Consider the following 21,752-nt stretch of genomic DNA (forward strand, 5'->3'; position numbering starts at 1 on the left):
ACACATTTATCAGGTGCATGGGCCGGGTGGGCAAGCACTGCATGATCCAGACCTCTGTGGTTAGAAGGGAACTCCAAGAATAGTCTGCATTCCCTGATCTGCGTTAGGGAGACAGCTTGCAACCTCAAGTGACCAAAGTCAGTGTACTCCATCCCCACAGTGCTTTGGTTTGTTCCTCTCCTCATGACACCATCGTTGAAAGCTGTCCTTCATTTGTACTTCCAATCATGGTGACTAGTGTGTGACAGAGTGTGTGTCCTACAGGCCCCGGGAACCTGTGCCTACATAAAGAGGAGAGTTTTGAAAATTCAGGATAACGGCCCTGAAGGGCTGTGAGATGGCAGCACCAGGTGCCTTCTGTCAGATAAACAGACATTCAGACTTTGGACATAAGATGCCACACTCTGGCTGCCTGTTTTTCTTGAGGCCAAGTAATGCTTGGTTTTGTAGCCCGAATTACAAGAAAGAAAGAAAGAAAGAAAGAAAGAAAGAAAGAAAGAAAGAAAGAAAGAAAGAAAGAAAGAAAGAAAGAAAGAAAGAAAGAAAGAAAGAAGACATTCCCATCCAAAGCCTCTCTCCCTCTCCCTCATTCTAGCAACAGACTGAAAAGGCGATGCTTACATAGTAACTTTCCACGGCTGTGCAGCTTCATCCGCTCATCACACAGCACAGGGGGTCCTGTTATGTTAAAAGGGGGAGGGGAGAAGTAAGTGGCTTTCTGCTCTCCACATCCGCTCCCCACCAAACATGTTGGATTATCTTCCTGTTTCTATCCAAGGATGGATTGTTGAGACTAACGCACCAGGGAAGAGGCAAATTGCTTGCTAAGCCAACAGGCCTAGCCAATGTCTCAGACTTTCCAACTCGGTTAGGCTACAACAGATGTTAAAGCCATAAGTCAAAGGCTGAGCTGCAGGAATGAATCATTTGCTGTCTCATCCCTCCGGCTGCAGTGACTTCACATCTTGCCAGAACTATAACAACAATTTTTTTAAAAGAGAGAGAGAGAGAGAGAGAGAGAGAGAGAGAGAGAGAGAGAGAGAGAGAGAGAGAGAGAGAGAGAGAGAGAACGAGAACACATCAGGATCCCTCCTCACTGACAAAAGATGGAAAAACCTGGAGCTGTGGTCTCTCTTTAGCAGCCAGCTAATAATCCACTCATAACTAATAAGTTGTCCATTGGCATTACATAACACAACACTTGTTTAATATACCTCCAGGGCTTCAGACTAAAGGAATTTAGTGATGTCACATGTGCAAGGCAGATGCAATACCCTGCTTGTTCAATTAAAAGCTCCCTCACCTAATACAGCTTTCCTGTTTGCTTCAGCCCTGCATTGAAAGTCAATGCAAGCCGATCTGCAAAATGGCCAGAACATATTTCACCCTCACTCTGCTGCCTTCAGTAAAGTTCCATTTGTACACATCTGACAAACTTGTTCTCTAGGCTGTGGTGAGTCTCTACTCTTGCTAGAAAGGGGCACATTCACCAAACACAACACAGGTAACAATCACCACTTTGGGATAACTTTTACTACTGATCAAAAACAGAAGATTTAGACTCAGTTACACCCATGGAGGCGAGGACACTCATTCTTTTGGGTAAAGGGTATATTCTTGGTCTGGAAAACAACAAAAACTAGAAGTCTCACAATGTCTCTCTCAGGAACATTCTACAACAGCTTCCCTAGGGCTTCCAGCAAAATCCAAGGATTTCCTAAGCACACATATTCAGGCATTCCACTGACATAATCAAGATATATGACTGATTCAGACTTGAACAATAAGGCTGTGCAGCTGTGTTTATCTGACAGTGTTGTAAGATCAGACGTTGACACATCAGGAAGTGTCGGATTAATTCTGACAGTTTTTATAGACCCCTATTGTATTGGAAGTGTCAGAATGAATTCTCTATTGTGTCAGAATCATTAGAATTCAAAAGCTATTTTAGGGTTTCTAGAAGTCAAGCCAAATAAAGTTACCATAAAGGTAAAAAGGTAAAGTTGTGCCATCAAGTTGGTGTCCTGGCGCCCACAGAGCCCTGTGGTTTTCTTGGGTAGAATACAGGAGGGGTTTACCATTGCCATCTCCCGCGCAGTACGAGATGATGCCTTTCAGCATCTTCCTATATCGCTGCTGCCCAATATAGATAGGTGTTTCCCATAGTCTGGGAAACATACCAGCAGGGATTTGAACTGGCAACCTCTTGCTCCCTAGGCAAGTTACTTCCCTGCTGTGTCATTAGGTGGCTAATGTTACCATAACAATTGCCTTATTTAGAACAGAATAATGGGAGAAGGGGAAAAGATTTTTTGAGTGACAGATCCTGCTGGCTATTTGCAATGCATTATATCAAACTAGCTGGGTGAGCCCCAACTAACTGGGCCAAGGAGCATTTGTGCCTCTAGTTCTCCCCCTGCCCACCGCTTTCTTCCCCATTCACCTACCGCTGCCGCTTTCTTCCCCCACTGTTTGGTTTCCTGCCTCACCCGTAAGCCTGTCTGCCACCACTGCCGCTTTCCTCTCCCCCTGCTGGCAGCTTGCTTGTGAACTCTCACTAGAGTAGCCACACATGGGAACACACACACACACACACACACATATATGGAGAGAGAGAGAGAGAGAGAGAGAGAGAGAGAGAGAGAGAGAGAGAGATGGTCCGAGTCTTACTTTTCAATCACAGTGCTTTTGAGGAGAATCACAGATCTCCTTGCTCAATTGCCAATCTTGGAGCAATTTTTTTTGGAGATACACCTTATTTTACCACTTTGGATTATCAGTTTTATGGACCCACACTTACCCACGCCAAGGTGGGAATCTCAGATTAATCTCCAGCCATACATTTCCTTGGCTTGGGTTCACAAAATTGTGTTAATGTCTGTAACCCACATTTAAACCTAGATTCAAACAATTGTGTGAACCAGGACACTGAATGCTATGGCCATGTACTACCACCATGCACAATTTAACAAACTTTCTGCCCCAACCATTCTAGAGTTATAACACAGTAAGGTTGTTCTCATGACCAACTACAGAAGGGCAGGAGTGGGAAAACCTGGGCTGCAAGGCTCGTGTGGAGCCTCAGAACCCACTCCTTCCCCACTGCTACAGAGCAGGGCTACCCTATTTTGTAGCCTACCCTTTAGTTAAGGTTAAAGGGCCAAAGCCCCCTCTAACCTTGGCAGCCCCAACCGTGTGTGCAATTGGGGCTGTGTTCTGCAGCTCTGGCAGCCTAGAGTGCTGCTTACAGAGAAGCTGGGTGCCGCAGCATTGTCACGTCATCCTCATGGCTTTCCACAGAATGCACTGTGGGATACTGGAGCACTTCTGCCATGCTGATCATGTGGGCGCGTAGTGTAGTAGAGAACTAGGTGAGTGTGCTCGTGTGGGGTAAGGCAAGTACTCCTGCCTTCCCCGAGCCCTCCCTAACCACCAGGGATTTGATCGTGTGCACAACCTCAGTGTGTCAAAGGGAGGGGTAGATATTCCTTTCATATGAAGGTAAGGAACCTCATCTCCTAATAGATCACGCATGAGTCAGGGCTTAAATACCTGAACTCTTTGTAAATTTCTGCCACGAAACAAAGTAGTTCTAGTACAAGTAATTACTTTTTTAAAAAATCATTAAAAATCAACACGAACCAGTTTCCTTTAAGTGCTAATGCTCTCTTAATGCTATCATAATATACTACTAACATGAGACGTTTGACAAGTTTCTGCCCAACCATTAACATGGGTGCCAAAAAGGGGGTACTACTTCTATCAAGGCAAGGTTGAATTTCCTCCAGATAAGGCATGCTTAATGTTCAGGGTGGAGGCTTCAGTTCCTGCACTTTTAAAAACTTTCTTCTATGAAACAAAGCAGTTATGGCACTTTAAAAGCATTTTAGAACGTAAAGGATAATTAAAGATCAGAACGGATAGACCAATCCTCTTTATAGTCCACACATTTAATACTATCATCATATACTTCCACCATGTAAAATTTCAAAACTTGCTGCCCAGCCATGGGAGGTGTTTCTTTTAAATCCCTGCTAACTTGGCAAAGAGGCACCTTTTAATGTGGTGGTTCTCTTTATTTAACAGGGGGAGAGTAACTGGCGCTATCCACCCCCAGCACAGTACCTCCAGTGACTATTGCTAGTGTCTATCTTAGGTTTCTTTTTAGATTGTGAACCCTTTGGGGACAGGGTTCCATCTTATTTATTATTTCTCTGTGTAAACCGCCCTGAGCCATTTTTGGAAGGGAGGTATAGAAACCGAATAAAATAAAATAAAATAAAATAAAATAAAAGATGTTTCCCATTGATCCCTATGGGAAATCCAACCTAAGTTGGATATTTCCAAATGAAATCCAACACACTGTATCTATCCAACCATTTAAAAAGGGGTCTCATTCAGATTATGACAATTTTCATGTTGGATTGGATTGTGCTGGATAAGATCTGACATGTTTTCATGTGCACCAGCCAAATAAACAAATATCCAATAACACATCACTCCCAGATGAATCTAAGAAATGCCCACATTGGAGACTACTGTATTTCAGAGCAATATCAAAGCTTTTTCTATGGTATTGGTCTGTGATATGTTCTACCTTGCAAGTCATCATTTATAAAGTTTGCTAGAAATGAATATGGATGTCTGAATACACCTTGCTTTAAGCAAACTTACTGAGGGTAAAGCTTGTATGATCCTACCATATATTTTACGACACTGTATAGAGTGCCTATCAAAAGGGATAGCTATCCTATTAGGTTTGTAGGAAATAAGTAGCAAACATGCAGACAGATGCCAGTGCCCCTGGAAACTACATCTTTAGATTGGGGAACCTTCGGGGGCGGCGGGGGGCGGGGGGAGAACAGGTAGCTGCCGAGGAAAGATTGCTGAATTTTTCCACTCCTCGCTCACACAACATAAAACTCTGGCACAGGTTTAGTCTAGATCTTGACCACTGTGTACATGCACAATCCTAGACATAGTTGGTAGGAATCTCTTCACCACAAATGTATCTGTAAAGAGAATGAGAGAAGCTCTAAAAAAGATTGCCAGTGGCCTCCATTTATATCCCAAAGAAGTGCTTTTTGCAATATCTAGACCAGTGGTTCTTAATGTAAGGTCCACCAGATGTTGCTGAATAACAACTCCCAGCATCCCTAGCCTGGATGCTGGGAGTTGTTGTTCAGCAACATCTGGTGGACCCCATGTTAAGAACTACTGGTCTAGACCAGTGTTTATGAACCACTTGTCTGGGGACGGGTCCCACTCTGCGGCAGCACAGCCACATCAGTTTAGGAAGCCAGTCATTGGCATCAAAAAGGCAGAACAACACTCATCTAGACAACTATTAGCTTCTAACAAGGGCTCAACAATTTAAAAATGGTCTTATGTATACTTAAACATAAAAACACAAAGAAGAAAGATGCATGTAGGATTTTAATGCAATGCGAGTCCACTTATGGTTAAGAGTTAAGAATGTTTGGTTTTTTTAAAGTTTGACTGTAGCTGGTGATTGTTCACTTGAGAGTGAAGATGGATCTGAGGACATCTGGTAGTGCATTAAAAAAGAGACACTTCTAAGACAGACAACAGGGACAATCTGTCCTCTGCAATAAAGAAATACCAAATTCTCTGCCAAACAAACAGTGAAGCTTGGAACACATTATTCAAAGTGGTTAAGTAGGCCTGATTTTGGAAGAAGCAGAGTAAGTTAGCAAGAATTGGGATAGTAAAATAGCAGAGAGACAAGGGGCAGGGACGTGGGGACGGAGACACACGCACAGTTTGAGGAGAAGAGGTGCAAGCAAGGGAGAAAGCCTTATATTGGCAGCTGTAAGCCTGTATCTGGGCTGTCCCACAGCATACTAGATGTGGGAGCTCTCATAACAATGTTCAAACGGGCCTGCTCAGTTTCAGCCCTCCTGCAGATGTTGGCCTACAACTCCCATAATCCCTGGCTACTGGTCACTGTGGCTGAGGATTATGGTAGCCCGAAAACAGCTGGGGGGCTAAAGTTGAGCAGGCCTGTTCTATACCAACAAAAGATCTCTCCAGGTAGAAGACAACATATTGGGGCAAAAGGTTTTAGCCTAGCCTTCTTCCCAATATGCCAGTTTAATATGTGAAAGAGCATTCAGTTACAGATGTCTCCCTCTGTAGTGATATAACCACCCTGAGCCATTTATGGAAGGGTGGTATATAAATCTAAATTAGTTAGTTAGTTAGTTAGTTTAGTTAGTTAGTTAAATAAAACAAGCAAGCAAGCCCGCCCAAATGCAGGTTGACTAATTTGGAAAGAATCAGGCCAAAGGCAGAGAGAAGTGCTTCACTCTCAAGCATGAAGCAACTCAATGATTGGGTTAGAGCAGGGGTGCTCAACTTTGGCCTTCCTGCAGATATTGGCCTACAACTCCCATAATCCCTGGCTATTGGCCACTGTGGCTGGGGATTATGGGATCTGTAGTCCAAAAACAGCTGGGGGGGGGATCAAAGTTGAGTAGGTCTGGGTTAGAGGATACATTCCATTGCATGGAATGTGAACAGTCCAAAGAATTCTGCAGTATAGTCAGTGTTCCCTCTAACAGGGATTCCCAGATGTTTTTGCCTACAACTCCCAAAATTCCCAGCTGCAATGGCTTTTGCTTGGGGATTATGGGAGCTGTAGGCAACAATGCCTGAGAATGCCTGTTAGAGGGAACACTGGTCAAATTTATAAATAAATTTGTATTTATTTTTCTCTTTCCTTCCTTCCAGTAGGTGTTTCACTTTACAGTAATTCCATTTAAGCACTGGGTTGGTTCAGACATCACACAAAGAGCCAAGATTAAACATTGGCTTCACATGAGGTCTCAGATCTTTGTACGCGAGTGCCTTCCTTTCCTGTGCGAGCCTCAGATTTTGACTCCTGATTGTGGTTAGAAACAAGCCAGCATCATGTGTAGCATACAGAGCAAGCAGCCCTGGCTTATTCTAACAAGACTTCTTAAAATAATCTGAACCCAAGGTTTGAAGTGGATTTCATCTTAGCTCCATGTGACACCTGAATTGGCCCACAGTTGCTAGCAGAAATTCCTGATGAATTTCTGTATTAATCAGAATCTCTGTCAGCTCTGAAGATAAGAGAACTCTGAGAACCCTTGCCATTCAGTGTCAAGAACTGGGGCACATCATGAAGGAGGAGGGAGGTAAGGTATGGCTTCGGATGAAAACAGAACCAGCCCCATGAAGGTAATCTGGTGTCCAAGGGCTGGTTTATTCAGGGTGGCAGCCCAGTTCTTTTGTTATTCATGGGAGCTTTGCCATCAATTTCAGTGGATGTTGCTCTAAGCTACTCAACACCCAAGTGTACAAGCCAGGTACAAGGATATCTGAAGTGGCCAACTGAGAGATGACATTTCAGATTAAACACATTTGTTTATAGCAGCAAACAACCTTTCAGCAGATTCCAGTTAACTCTCTTGGATCATAGGTGGCTGTAGTGGAATGCTGCCCCCATGTGCACAACTGGAATAATGGCTGTATGAACAGCTCCATCCTTTTGCCAGAGAAGAAATGGGAGCAAGGTTGGAATCCCAAATTATTCCAGAGACTCCCCTCCTTGTTTTTCAGCCCAGTCTAGATTCTGAATAGCCCCCTGAGCACATAAAGGCCTTAATTCACTTTATCCTATGATTTGTTTAACTCAGGGCCAAAGACATGCAGGATAACCGGGGGTTTGCTAAACACATGCATGCCCCAGTCACCCATATAGGCGGTATACTTTTTAATACAAATAGACAATGCGGAGGAGGAATATGAAACCTCCTTGCCTTGTCTTGCCATGCTCAACTGCTTTTGAACAGTTTTCACCCAGCCTGGCTCCAATATTGGAGGTGACTGGGCAGGAAAACTGCTTAAAGCAATCTAGGCAGGGGAGGGAGCCACTTTTCTTCCCCTTCCCTGCACTTCTTTTGGTATATTCAAAAAGTAAGAATACCCCCTTTCCCATTTTATAGGGGTGCAGGACAAGCACACATAACACACAAATGCCTAATTTGGCCCTCTGAGAAAAAAACTCATGTAAGTCGTTCTAGTAAGAACTAATCAGCCTATTTTCCTTTCACTGTCTCTACATCTAGACTAAATTTGGTGCAAATTGAGGTCCACAAGTTAGATCTCTTGCGCCTCAAATGTTTAGGTGTCTGCCATCTTGGATCGGGGTGGATATCATTATTACAAACTGCACCACTGAGGTGTCCCTGTGTGCCACTCACAACAGCTGTTCCTAATTTGGTTCAAATTGGTTAAACAGGCCTCACGTTAGTGGACTTGCGCCTCAAAAGTTTATGCATCTGCCATCTTGGATTGGGATGGGTGACATCATCACAAACTACACCATTGGGGCATCCCTATGTGTCCATTCAGCTGTAGCAAATTTGGTTCAAATTAGTTAGACTGTCCACAAGTTAGTGCACTTGCACCTCAAAAGTTTATGTGTCCACCATCTTGAATTGGGGTGGATGACATCACAATCTTTGCCATTGAGGTGTCCCTATGTGTCCCTACAGCTGCAGCAAATTTGGTTCAAATCGGTTAAGGGGTTCACCAGTTAGCCCACTTGTGCCTCAAAAGTTTATGTTTCCGCCATCTTGAATCAGTGTGGATTACATCATCACAAACTACGCTTTTGAGGTGTCCCTGTGTGTAACTCACTGTCACTTTACATAATTTGGTTTAAATTGGTTAGGCAGTCCACAAATTAGCCCCCATGCACCTCAGATGTTTACACGGCCACCATCTGGAAGTGGATGACATCATCACTCACTACACCATATGGGAATCCCTATGTGTCCCTGCAGGTGTAGAAAATTTGTTTCAAATTGGTTAAGCAGTTCACAAGTTAGCCCACTTGCGCCTCAAACGTTTACACGTCCACCAGCTTGGATTGGGGTGGATCACAAACTGATGGATGACCTTTATCGGTTAACTGATGGAGGAAGTGTGACTCTGCTGGTTCTTCTGGATCTCTCGGCAGCATTTGATACCATTGACCATGGTATCCTTCTGGATCGCCTGGGGGAGTTGGGGACAGGGGGCACTGCTTTGCAGTGGTTCTGCTCCTATCTCTCTGGTAGATTTCAGATGGTGGAGCTTGGTGACAGTCGCTCCTAAAGACAGGAGCTGTTATATGGAGTCCTTCAGGGCTCCATTCTGTCACCAATGCTTTTCAGTATCTACATGAAACCGCTGGGTGAGGTCATCAGGGGGTTTGGTGCTGGGTGGTATCAGTATGCTGATGGCACCCAAATCTAATTCTCCTTTTCATCTTCAGGAAATTGCATTTCCCCCCTAAATGCCTGCCTACAGGCAGCAATGGGCTGGATGAGGGATAACAAATTGAAGCTGAATCCAAGAAAGACAGAGGTGCTCATTGTGGGGGCTCAAAACCTGAGGGGTGAGTTAGATCTTCCTGCACTGGATGGGGTTACACTCCCTCAGGAGCAGCAGATGCACAGCTTGGGAGTACTGGACCCAGGCCTCTCCCTGGTATCTCAGGTGGAGGTTATGTCCAGGAGTGCTTTCTATCAGCTTTGGCTGATTCAACAGCTGCATCCATTCCTTGAAGAGAATGACCTCAAAACAGAGGTGCATCAGCTGGTAACCTCCAGGCTTGACTACTGCAATACGCTCTACGTGGGGCTGCCTTTGTACGTAGTTCAGAAACTTCCATTAGTTCAAAATGTGGCAGCCAGATTGGTCCCTGGGGCAACCAGGAGAGACCATATTATGCTTGTTTTGAAACAGTTACACTGTCTGCCAATATGTTTCTTGGCAAAATACAAAGTGCTGGTTATTACCTTTAAAGCCTTGAATGGCTTGGGTCTGAGTTATCTTAGAGAGCGCCTTCTTCTGCATGATCCCCACCACACATTAAGGTCATCTAAGGAGGTCCGTCTCCAGTTACCACTGGTTCGTCTGGTGGTGACTCAGAGCGGGCCTTCTCTGTAGCTGCTCCTGGGCTATGGAATGCACTCCCGGCAGAAATCTGTAATTTGAGTTCATCACTGTCTTTCAGGAGAGCCCTTAAAACCTATCTGTTTGGCCTGGCCTTCCAGGTTTTTAAACGGCTATAAAATGTTTGCCCTGGTTTTCTAGGGTTTTTAGCTGTTTGATTGGCTTTATTCTGTTTTCATAGTTTTGCTTTTAATTGTTAATTGGTTTTATGTTGTAAACAGCCCTGAGCCATTTTAGAAGGGCAGTATATAAATTGAATAAAAAAAAAATAATAATAAATAAACTAATAAATAAACTACACTGTTGAAGTGTCCCTACAACTGTACCCGATTTGGTTCATATTGGTCCAGGTGTCACAAAGTTGATAGACACATGGACACACACACACACACACAGAGAATGCCCGGTGATCTCCTAAGTCTACTGGAAAGTAGGCTAAAAACCTTTGGTACAGCACACAGAAACCCAATATCCAACGAAATACAAGCACAGCTGAAGTAGTCAAGGAGGGACTGGCATTCTCTGTCCCACCACTGTTGTATTCTTCTACACTTTTCCTACATAGCTTCACTTTATACAAAAGAGGCAAGTCCCTCACAGTGCATTGTAAGAATAGAGGAGTTATTGGATCTCAGGAAATGAGAGGCAAGATAGAGAGAAGATAAGCCACACACATCTTTGTTTTTATTTAAGCAAAGTGAACATGTTAGCAACAGAGACCAGGCAAAGATTAAGAAGAGCTCAATTGCAGCAAAGTTTGGAGTCTGAAAAGTCACATCAACAAAAGCTTTGCAGGCCACTAGTTTTGTATAACATTGTTTTAAACATTCTACTTATATTTGTTGTACAGGAGCTATGAAAACATCATAGGACAATCTTCCTTAACATCCACCCCGCAAACCTCATTAGCTTACCTGCCCATCCTTGGCATAGCAAACAGAATTAGACTGAGTGTATTTAACAGCAATGCTGGCAACAATCAGATCACGGATAGCCGACTCAGGCAGCTAAAAGGAAAAAGTAAAGGAAAAAGCAAAGGATGTGATTGTGGAAGCATCCCTTAAAATAATTCTGATTTCATAACAGAAAACTGTCTACAAATTCACCCCAAAGTGGACTGGTCTGGAAAGGGCTCATATAGATGTGAATTCTGCACATAGGGTATGGTTCAGACGGACTTCTAGCCTTGGCCAAAGTGAGACTTGAGTATGGACAGGCAAGGAGAGTCTCTGGCCTGGTTCATGTAGGCAGAACGATATTCAATATACAGATCTTCTGCCTAGTCCACATATGATTAAGGGAAGGTCTTGCACTCGCACAGCTACATTTTTCCAGTTTAGGGAAATAGTACAGCACCAAAACATAATCCTGGACTTAGCTCTATCCCAAGAGTTTTGCTTAGTCCCATATATGAACCTGCCTTCTAACAATTCAAACCATTGAGCCTAGTATCATCGACTCCAACTAGCTCTTACGCAATCTCTCCAGCTGAGGTCTTTCCCAGCCCTGCTGCAAGATAACCCTTTCTCTGAGACACCAGAGATTGAACCTGGGACTTTCTGCATTTGTTGTTCTGCTGAGCTATGTGCCCCTCCCTCCTACCACAGGACTGGAGTAGTAATTAATGGTATATTCATATACAGCACTGTGTTTCTTCTTCTGACTGCAGCAATTCCTTTGCAGTTGGACGCTTCTGAAAACAGGGCTTTTCTCCCCACTTACATTTTTAGTTTTAGTAACAATGTTTTTGAACAGGGGGCGGTCAATCACGCCATCATTCCTCTTCTGCATTAGATGCAATCCAAAGAGAGTGCGGATTTCATTTTCATCTGGCTCATAAGCTGCGTCCATCTAAAACCAGGAAAAGCCGTCATTAAAGTTATGTTAACTTAATGCAGTTACCATCATTGCTCAGTGTTAAAGAGGTTTCCCTCCCCCTTCATCTTAAGCAGATGGCACGAGGTTTAGAAGAGATGTTCAAATGTAGAATCTGGCCCAGGACTGGGACCTCAGGCCTTGGAACTGTGGATATAGATTTCAAACCTTGAAAGGAGCATCTGACAAAGGCTCTGCTGTTTAGAATTCTCATGGCTTATGTGCCTTACCTAGGCTACCAGCCTCTCCTTCAAGTGTCCAATCAAGACTACAACAGCAATCCTATGAAGCTGTGCATGGGACGAAGCCCCACTAAACTCAGCTGGTCTTACTTCTGAGTACAAAGGCTGTACTCTGCTTTTGAGCGGTAAAGCCTAGTAGTCCATGAGCAAGGCCCACAAATTTCGGCCATCAGTACCGATCTCAGGGCACAAATGCTCATACGGATTTTTGGATCTGTCTACCCCGCCAGGGATGGAAATCAGCTTGTTGCATTTACAGCTTTCTCTGTTATCACCTGTTTTTTATCTCTCCCCCCCTCAAATTAGGATAAAATTACAGTTATTTCTGTACAGAGGAAAGGGTAACTCTGAACAAATTGTTGTACAGGCAAATCTGGCTATTCACCGATCCAACAACCATGGTTCCGTGTATCTATGATGGGCTAATTTACACCCAACTTTTGCATATACGGTGTGGGGCGGGGGAGAGTTAATTTCCACGTATCTGTGGTGTCAGGTGGTTGGAAATGACCTCCAAGGTAATTTCCAGGCACCATTTGGGGGGGAAAGAGCCATTTTTTGACTTTAAAAAAGCACCCCATTTTTTCCTCCCCCCCCCAAAGCACAGAAAACTTGTGGATTTTTAGACTTTTTTGTAGGGGGATGGGGACTGTGGGATAGCTGCAGACCAGCAAAGTACAGCTGGGCACTTTATTTTGATTTCTGCCATTTCTTGCCCTTTTTCACAGCCTCAGGAATCTAACCCCCCACCCCGCCAATTCCCACTGACCCAATGCCTTGTTATCTGCGATTTCATTACCCATGGAAATCCACGGGAACAGAACCCCCGTGAATTACAGAGTCCACCTGTACTCTCCACGTAGTAATATTTGGAGGACATTCCTGCCAATTGTCATTTCCATTACCATGATAACATCAACAACATTTTATAGCAATTTATGTATTAAAGCCCCTGGTGGCACAGTGGTAAAACTGCCGCCCTGTAACCAGAAGGTTACAAGTTCGATCCTGACCAGGGGCTCAAGGTTGACTCAGCCTTCCATCCTTCCGAGGTCGGTAAAATGAGTACCCAGAATGTTGGGGGGCAATATGCTAAATCATTGTAAACCGCTCAGAGAGCTTCCAGCTATAGAGCGGTATATAAATGTAAATGCTATTGCTATTGCTATTGCTGCTAAAAACTTTTAAAACACCACTGCAAATTTGGCTGTTGCAGGCCCAGAAGTCAGGACAATAAAAAACATAATACTACACTGAAAGCACAGGTGATCCACAAATTTCATGGCTTTTTCTTCCACGGTTTCACCTTTTTGCAGGCAAACTCCTTGAGGTTGTTTTCATAACCAGTCCTACCTGGGTATACTAGTGCTAGTCGTGTAGGAGGACATGTGCACATTCTCCTACCTCCCCACCTGGTCATGGGGAAGTTCAAGCTGCCAGAAGCTGAGCCGGGGGAAGGAGCACCCGGCAGCATGGAATTATTGGAGCTAGGGCCCTGGCAGCATCAGCTCTCAGCTGCAATGTCTCATAGTGACCACTAGGGGGGTGGGTTTAGGGTCATGGATAAAAGTGCTGGACTCTTCCCCTCTTTGTTCTTCCTGTGTTAGTCTCCATTTTGTCTCTCCAGAGATGGCTCTTAGTTTTGATCTCTCTCTTCAGCCATAAGCTACAGCTGAAATAAGCTACAGACTTTTTCACATTCATTTGTAACCCTTTAAAAATAATAATTATACTATTATTATTTCTTTAAATAATACTAAAGAACTGTCTCAAGACCTCTTGCTTTGCTGCTTTCTCACCGAACTGATTTTGCTTTGCTATTTGGGGACTGAACTGACATACTTCCCCTACAGGAACTCCCCCAATGCACTGTGCTCCTTGCACGGTGCATTGTAGGACACCGGAAGACTTCCTCCTCCAGATCCCAGCTCTGCTGATAGCTGGCATGTCGGTCATCTGGGTGTGTAATTGGCAGAGCCAAGAAGAGCCTGTGATTATCTGGGAGGATGCAGGTAGGAGCCTGCCTCCCCAGCCTATGCCAGTTTGGTCATGTGAACGACCTTCTTGTATAGCAATTATTATTATTTCTTTTGTTTATACACCGCCTGACTCTGAATTCAGCTGTTGGGGTGGGGTAGGGGAATAGTTTCCGTCTTTTGCTTTTTTAAAAGCTCTAAACTTGACTTTCCAATCCTGCGAATGAGCAGAGCCAACCCGATAGCTAAATTTGCATACAAAGAAGTTGCCAGGGATAACGTTTCTAAGGTTTTAAATCTTCAGGGCTTGGAGCCCCCCCCCCCACCCTCCCCTATGTGCCTTAACAGACTTGCTTCCCTTACCCAGCATCTTGTTTAGTTCCGTAAATTCTGCTGGCCCAGCCAGCCGCTTTGTCTTCTCTCCATGCGAGAGTGAATGAATGAAGGCTACAGCAGGGCTACAATCCAGCTGGAGGCCAAGGAGAAGTGCTGCCATCAGCACCTTGGCCACTTCTCAGCCTCCAGCTCTGATCCGCAGCCGTGGAATGGGATTTGGATTTCACTTCTCGCAGACGAGAAGCAGCTGGCTGGCCCAGCAGAATTCACAGAGCTAAACAGGATGCTGGATAAGTGAGGATGTTTAAGGCGTGGTAGTGGCAGACTCCAAGCCCTGGGGACTGAAAACGTATTTTTAAAAGGTTATCCCAGCTGCTTCTCAGGAACTAAACCCCATTTGGGGGGTTAGTTGTAACTTTTGAACCACATGGTTTCAATGTTCACGGTTCTTTCCTGGAACGCTACTTCTGTGATATCCAGGGGTCTCCTGTATTGAAATGCTATCACCCATTTTCCATCTCTAGGGCTGTAGACCTTTTCAAACATCACAATGAACATTTGTCCAGCAGATGGTACCGACCACCACAGCTGGCTCATGTACCACAGAGGTTATTTGTATAAAGTAAGCACTTTCTGCCAAATTCTATTCCTTTGCAGAATTTGACTTTTATAAGCACACTGTTACTGCATTCGATGTTTTGCTCAGTTGTGCAAAAATAAAAAATACATAAAATAAAAAGGGGGAAAAATCTGAATTGCAGTTCAATTATTTCTTGCCCCAACTGTAAAACAATGGAAGTTTTGTCCAGGAAGCACAATAGGAGGAGTCACTTGAAGGGGTTAGGTGAGAAAGGAAGAGGGCTAGGACAGGAGCAGAGGTGGAGAGACAGATATCAATTGGGAGCAGGGCTGTGAGAAGTACCAGTGCATTCTGACTACATGAAGCCCCCACCTCTCACATTGCAATTAGTACTGTTGTGAGCTGCCCCAAGCAGTAGTGTACTGGAGGGGTGGGGTATAAATATTTTAAATAAATAATAAATAAATAGTAAAGACTGAGGTGAGGTGGGTGGGAATTGCACACATCCCCCTTGGAATGCAGCTCTTTCATCTGTGCCAATGATGATGATGATTTTTTATCCTACAAGCTTGAGGATATGAAATGAGCTGCTTTTTAGAAAAGGGAATGCCAAGGGGGAAAGGAGCATGCAAGCACTTGCAGTCAAAGTAATTCCCACATCAAACAACTTGGCTGACTTTTTAGAAAGCAGTTTGGGATTTTTGAAGCAGGGAAGTTTGCAAATAGAGTGGTGGGGAGAGGCATTTTTAAATCAGTAATCCTCAGCAGATGGAAACATGTACACTAACCTGGAGCACACAGTAGCTCCCATTTTTCTTTCTGGACAGGATTTTGAGGGCTTCTTCATCGTAGCCAGGAGCCACAATTCCATCAGATACCTGCATTTGCACAACAAATATTAAGCCATCCCACAAAAGACAAAAGGGCATGAAGATAGGGGTGCAGAGCTAAGCAGAAGAACCCTTTTTCTGCAGGAGGGACAGAGACCCAGCTTATGCACAGGCAGGAGCCCAATGCCTGGTTGTGCCACTTCAGACCACAGCTAGGGATGACTCACCGGGCAGGAAGAGACTCCCACCCATTCAGAACTAGCATGTCAGAGGGAAGGCTAGGCCAAAGCCCCTCTTCTGGACAAGTTCTCTTTCTTTTTGTAGTACAGAACATGCTGTCAGGGAGGCTCCGCCTCTGAAGCAGGACAGCTTACCACTTCACTCAGAATGCCCAGTAAGCTAGCCAAAACAGTAGTGAGAGTTGGTTGGTTGGTTTTAAACTTCAGGAAGGAGATGGGACACAGTTGTGGGTCCAGCGCTTTGGAGGTTGGTGTGACGAAGTTCTAGTTTTGTTTCAAACCCAGAACTTCTCTCTTAGTTCTGATCCTCCCTCTCTCTCTCCCTTACTCCCCAGTAAACTCCTCTCCACTACAGGAACAAGCAAAAGTCCACTTGTGTATTGCTTCCCACCCAACAATACCACATGAAGCAGTTCCATCAGTGAGGCTAGTACACTTTTTTGTTTTTTAAGCAGAGATTTCAAATCAAAAGGTTATTTTTCAGTAGTTCAATGCTGGCCTCAGAACATGCAGAGGCAGAATCATGGATCTTTTTTCCTTCTTTCAAATAAACAGAGTCTGAGAAAGAGATAACCCACTGGGATTTCCAGGGTGTTAATCCTTACAACCTCTAAAATAGCCTTGAGTATCTTGGATTTTACAAATCAATCGCAAAAGGGCACAACAGTTATTGCAGCATTAGAAAACCTGTCTTTGAAGGCTTAGTAGGACGAAAAGCAAAAAACCAAGCAGTACAGTAACATGTTCTTTATTCTATGAAAAGGGCATGCCGTTAGGCATATTAATTAGTACAGGATCCCTAGTGGTCCAACTCATCTGTTTAGCCAGATGCTCCATTATAAAATCATCAGAGATCATAGGCCAACATGTGTCCAGAAGTTTTAGATGAAGGATATAATGATATTTCGGGTGGCTTGTGGCTTTTAATTTGAAAGCTGACCTTCAGCAACTATTCTGATCCTGCATTTCAGAACTGTGAAGAACAGAGGGGAGTTTTTCAGTGTTGAATTGCAAGAACTTACTAAACATAGTTCTGGTGAGGATGGACTGGGGATTCAGCACATAGTCAGGTTCTGACCCATAAAGTTCCCCAATGCCAAGGACCAGTGTACGTTAGGAACTGCGTCCTCCTCATCGCACCCTTTGAGTCTCTTGTACCACTAGGAAACCCAGGCTTATGGCCTGGCCCTGCTATGCTTTCCTATACACAGCCTTAAGAAGGTTCTGAAGGCAACATTGGGCCCAGGGGAGGAGGATCAGTTTTACAGATTTTTTTTTAACAAAAAACTAGCCTTCCTGCCATCCTACGAAACTATAGTCAGGCTCACTGCCCTGAGCCATTTTGGAAGGGCGGTATACAAATCAAATCAAATCAATAAATGTAGAGGTCAGGCCAACTCCAATTGCAATTACTATTATAATAATACAGAATAGCACAGTCACTGACCTCTCTGGAAATGATCTTTGCCGTGGGGACATCACATGTATCAGAGAGAGCAATGAAGTCTCCAAACGATGACATCCTATCAGCTCCTGGAAAAAAACCACACACAATATTTTGCACAAGGTTGCTTGCCTACCAGTGTCTCCAGAGGCTGGCTTTTCAGTGGGCATCCCAATGCTATGAGTATTTACTCAGGAGCAAATCTCTCTGTATTCAGTGTAGCTTACTCACATGTAAGGATGCATAGGATAGATAGATACTTTATTTACAGCCAATGGCCAAAACAAAGGATACATAGGACTGCATCCTTTGAGACACTGACACATTTCTTAACTAAAGCCAAATCCACACAAAACAAGCATCATATTTCATTTTAACAAGGGAAACTCCTTTAACTATGTCCAAACAGCTGATATTTATAAAATAAACTGAGCAGCAGGTGGTCTGTTGTCTGTCAAAATGTGGGAAATTGTCCAACAAGGCTCTAGCAGTTTCCTGCAGGTTGGATACCACTGCTCTGTAATGCCAGAGATCGTGACAGCTGTTTTGCAAGGAAACAGCTGCAGAAGAAGATGTTTCTAGAAAGGGATATAAATGGATACAACCCAGCTATGAAACTCTGCTCACCTCTTGCCCGAGCATATGCAGCTGCCAATGGTGTCAGGGTCTTGTGAAGGTCATGTACCATACAAACTTGAGCATCTTCTTCAGTGAGTGGTACTCCAACAGCAGCACCTGAGGAGAAGCAGCAGCAGAAGCAGTAAGACAGAGGGCTAAAAGCCTTGTCTCTCATCAGTGCCCTAAAGGATGCTTCTCATTTTAAAGAGACATGTTTTTCACCCCAATGCCTGCCAAGAGTTCTCTGTGTTTTGTGCGAGTAATGCAACACACAGAGCTCCATAGTTCACACAGCTTTGTTAGAGTCAGTTCTTCTAGATCAGACATTTGTACATCTTTGTGGACACACATGTGAGACATTCTCTTTTGAAACATAATCCAAGAAGCAGCTAGAGAAAGTCAGCTACACAACACAGACCAGAACTGACCGTTACTGTCTCACCTGCTGGGCTAACATGCTTGAAGGAGGTTGCGGCTGGAATGCCTAAGGCCTGCTTGAGCTCCTTGACCAACTGCCAGGCATTCAGAGCATCACACAGATTTATAAACCCCGGGGAGCCATTCAGAACTGCAGAGAGATCATAAAAGCCCATTCAGTCATAAAGGTCATTCTTCTGGGAGCCTCAACAGGAGTTAAAAGAGTATAAATTACATCTACAGTCCAGTCCAGTCCAGCCCAGCTCAATTTTAGAACTTGTGCTATGAAAACTCTACATCTCTCTTTCCTTTTAACTCTACAAGTGATAAGTATTTAGAGAATGCTTTTTTTAAAAAGAGAAATGTCTTTTTTTGCACAATAAAATGCTAGGTCACAGAGGAGAAAACACACACACGCGCGCACGCGCGCACGATGATCTACTTACCTCCTGCACAAAGTGCAAATTTTATACTCCAAAAGGCTAACTTTAATATTAATTACATATAAATCAGATGCAAAATGTTATTTACTGTGATTATATTTATTCAATGTGCTACTTTAAATCCTGGACAAAATAATGATTTGGGGTTTTGAAGAATTGAGCATGTTTGGGCTAGGAACAGTGTGGTAGAAAAATGAGAGAAAAGGTCAGCAGGTATGAACAGAAGAACAAGGCTGGGGGGGGGGCAGGAAGAGCAGGGACATTATGCCTCCCAAACAAGGAAGTTATTTTCTTATGCAAAAGACAAGACGAGCTTTTCTTCAAAGAATAAAAAAGCTGACATTCCAAAAATCCAAGAATAGCCGCAATCTAGCCTACACATGTGAAACTGCAGAACAGAAGAACAGCTCAAGTGCTAGAGCTAGAGTGACAACTCAGGACGCCCCTCACTCAAATCTTGCCAGTACCAGGAACACACTAAGGTGGCCTTAAGAAGGCCACTTTCTCTCAGCCTCACCTTCCCCAACCCCAGCAATGTTATGATCATACAACAGTCTGTAAGATTTATAAGACAGTGAGCCGAGATCTGACTGCTGTGCATGCAAGACAGGGGCCTCCTTGTTTTTTGTTCCCAGGTCATGGAACTTACACTTTAAAGAGATCCCCCAGATGGCTTCTCTCACCTGCCTCACAGCCTTTCATGGTCCGATTAATTCCACTCTTTTTATCTGAGGGTGTTTGTTTTTTGAGATTTCAGATAGTGTGTAAGCTGCTACTATCTATGTTTATTTTTACCTGTTAAAGTTGTTGGAAGCCATGGGGATGGGGTGAGGTGGGGCTGTCAAAGGATAAAAGGCAGCCTAAAAGATGCAATCAATCAATGTATATGGTTTCAAACACTTGAAAGGGCTCCATTAAGTATTATTATGGTGCTGCTGATTCTGACTGGACTTCCAAAGTCCCCTACCTGAAAGAGGAAGTTTAGGCCTCAGGGTGTAAAGTTGAGCAGGAGTCTGGTGTGGATTCATGCCATACCTCAGGGGAAGTTGAGACACTCCTTTGCTGTACTCTTTCCTGAAGTAATCCGAAATGGCCATGTCATACTGAGCAGTATGTGTAAAAGCCTAAAAGAGTATGTGTGAAAAGAAAGGGTAGTGGAGACTCTTTCGTAACCGGAATATTGTAACGGTTATGAAAAAGCATCACCTGAACAGTATTAAGCGTGTACCACATACCTTTAGTGCCAACTGGCGCCGGGTTTCCAAAGTGGTATCTTTATTACTGAAACCTTTCATTTCCTTTGCTACAACTGTGTAGTCACCAGGATCACATACAACAGTCACACGCGTGTGGTTCTTCGCAGCTGCCCTTAGTAAAGCTACACCGCCTTTGAAAAGAGGAACAATAAAGGAGAACAATATCACATCTCTATTTCAAACTGAGTCAGTTCTGGAAGGGCGGTATATAAATCAAACAGATAAGCAAACACTTCCGTATTGGCCTATCTTACCATGTGGCCCATCACTGTTTGTAGTTTACAGTACTATAACCCCAAATAATCCATTCCAACCATAATGTGCATGGCAAAAATGGTTCTGCCACAGTTTCTACACTGGTTCATCGAAACTCTGAAACTTTTTTTTTTTTAAACGGACATTTAAATATGTTCATCCAACTGCCACAGACAAAAGGCATTCAGGGTATCTTTTTTACATCTGTTTCTAAAGACAAACTATTCCTTGAGGGATTAATTATACATGTTATAATTTTGTTGCTGTCCAGGATCTCATCCCAGACAAGGCTTGGTGCCAAGGCCCAAAGATAACTGGGTTGGCCACTGACGCAATGGGAGAACAGCCAGTCAGCTATGACACTGCCATGGCCACAGCAATGGAGATAGCAGGGAGAGAGAGAGTGTGTGTAGGCGGCCTGGCCAGCAACTCCATCACCAAGAGACACGTCACTCAGCCCAAGGACAGGGGTTAAAGTGGACTGCAAGAACTGCAGTGCCCTGGCAAGCATAACAATAATTCATTCATGTATTTATTTATGTATATGACTGCCACATAACAAGTTTTCCTCCAGGTGGCTCACAAAACAAAAACAGGCTGTGTCTATATATGTATAAACTTGCATATATAGCACCTCCAAATAGTCACAGAATAGCCACACATCAACTGCAGCTTTTTGATAACAGTCTGCTTGGCTGGACAACGGCTGTAATAAAAAACTGAATTGATTGATAACAGTCTGTTATGGGACAAAAATAGGGAGAGCCGAGGGAGAAGTGAAAGACACACCTGAAAGCTACTTTCATAAGAACAGCCCTGCTGAATCTAGTCCAACATCCTGTTTCCCACAGTGGACCACCAATGCCTCGGAGAAGCCCACAGGCAAGAGGCGAGGACCTGCCCTTCCTCCTGCTGTTGCTCCCCTGCAACTGGTATTGAGAGGCATCTTGCCACTGGAGGCAGCCTACTGACAGACCTGTCCTCTGTGAATGTGTCTAAACCCCCTTTAAAGCTCTCCAAGCTAGTGGCCATCACCACATCCCGTGGCAGAGAATTCCATAGATTAATTATGTGCTGTGTGAAAAAGTACTTCCTTTTGCTGGTCCTAAATTTCCCAGTCTTGAGTTTCATGGGATGACCCGTGGTTCTTGTGTTGTGAGAGAGGGAGAAACAAAATTCTTTCTGTTCGCTCTCTTCTCTACTCCATGCATACACTTCTATCATGTCTCCCTGTAGTTTCCAAACTAA

At 44.0% G+C, this 21,752-nt stretch overlaps 1 protein-coding gene across 1 annotated transcript in view; it reads right to left on the reverse strand.

The window, feature by feature from the left end:
- ATIC (5-aminoimidazole-4-carboxamide ribonucleotide formyltransferase/IMP cyclohydrolase) overlaps positions 1–21,752 on the reverse strand; it is a 42,032-nt gene that overhangs the window by 5,084 nt on the left and 15,196 nt on the right. Inside the window, exons 7-14 of the mRNA XM_053285456.1 lie at positions 20,229–20,380; positions 19,961–20,117; positions 18,576–18,701; positions 18,143–18,250; positions 17,519–17,604; positions 15,791–15,880; positions 11,716–11,844; positions 10,908–11,000 (exon numbers count right to left, since the gene is read on the reverse strand). Of these exons, the coding sequence (XP_053141431.1) occupies positions 10,908–11,000; positions 11,716–11,844; positions 15,791–15,880; positions 17,519–17,604; positions 18,143–18,250; positions 18,576–18,701; positions 19,961–20,117; positions 20,229–20,380 (941 nt within the window). The remainder of the gene's footprint in view (positions 1–10,907; positions 11,001–11,715; positions 11,845–15,790; positions 15,881–17,518; positions 17,605–18,142; positions 18,251–18,575; positions 18,702–19,960; positions 20,118–20,228; positions 20,381–21,752) is intronic.

This window comes from Hemicordylus capensis, chromosome 1 (genome assembly GCF_027244095.1).
Source record: "Hemicordylus capensis ecotype Gifberg chromosome 1, rHemCap1.1.pri, whole genome shotgun sequence".
NCBI lineage: Eukaryota > Metazoa > Chordata > Lepidosauria > Squamata > Cordylidae > Hemicordylus > Hemicordylus capensis.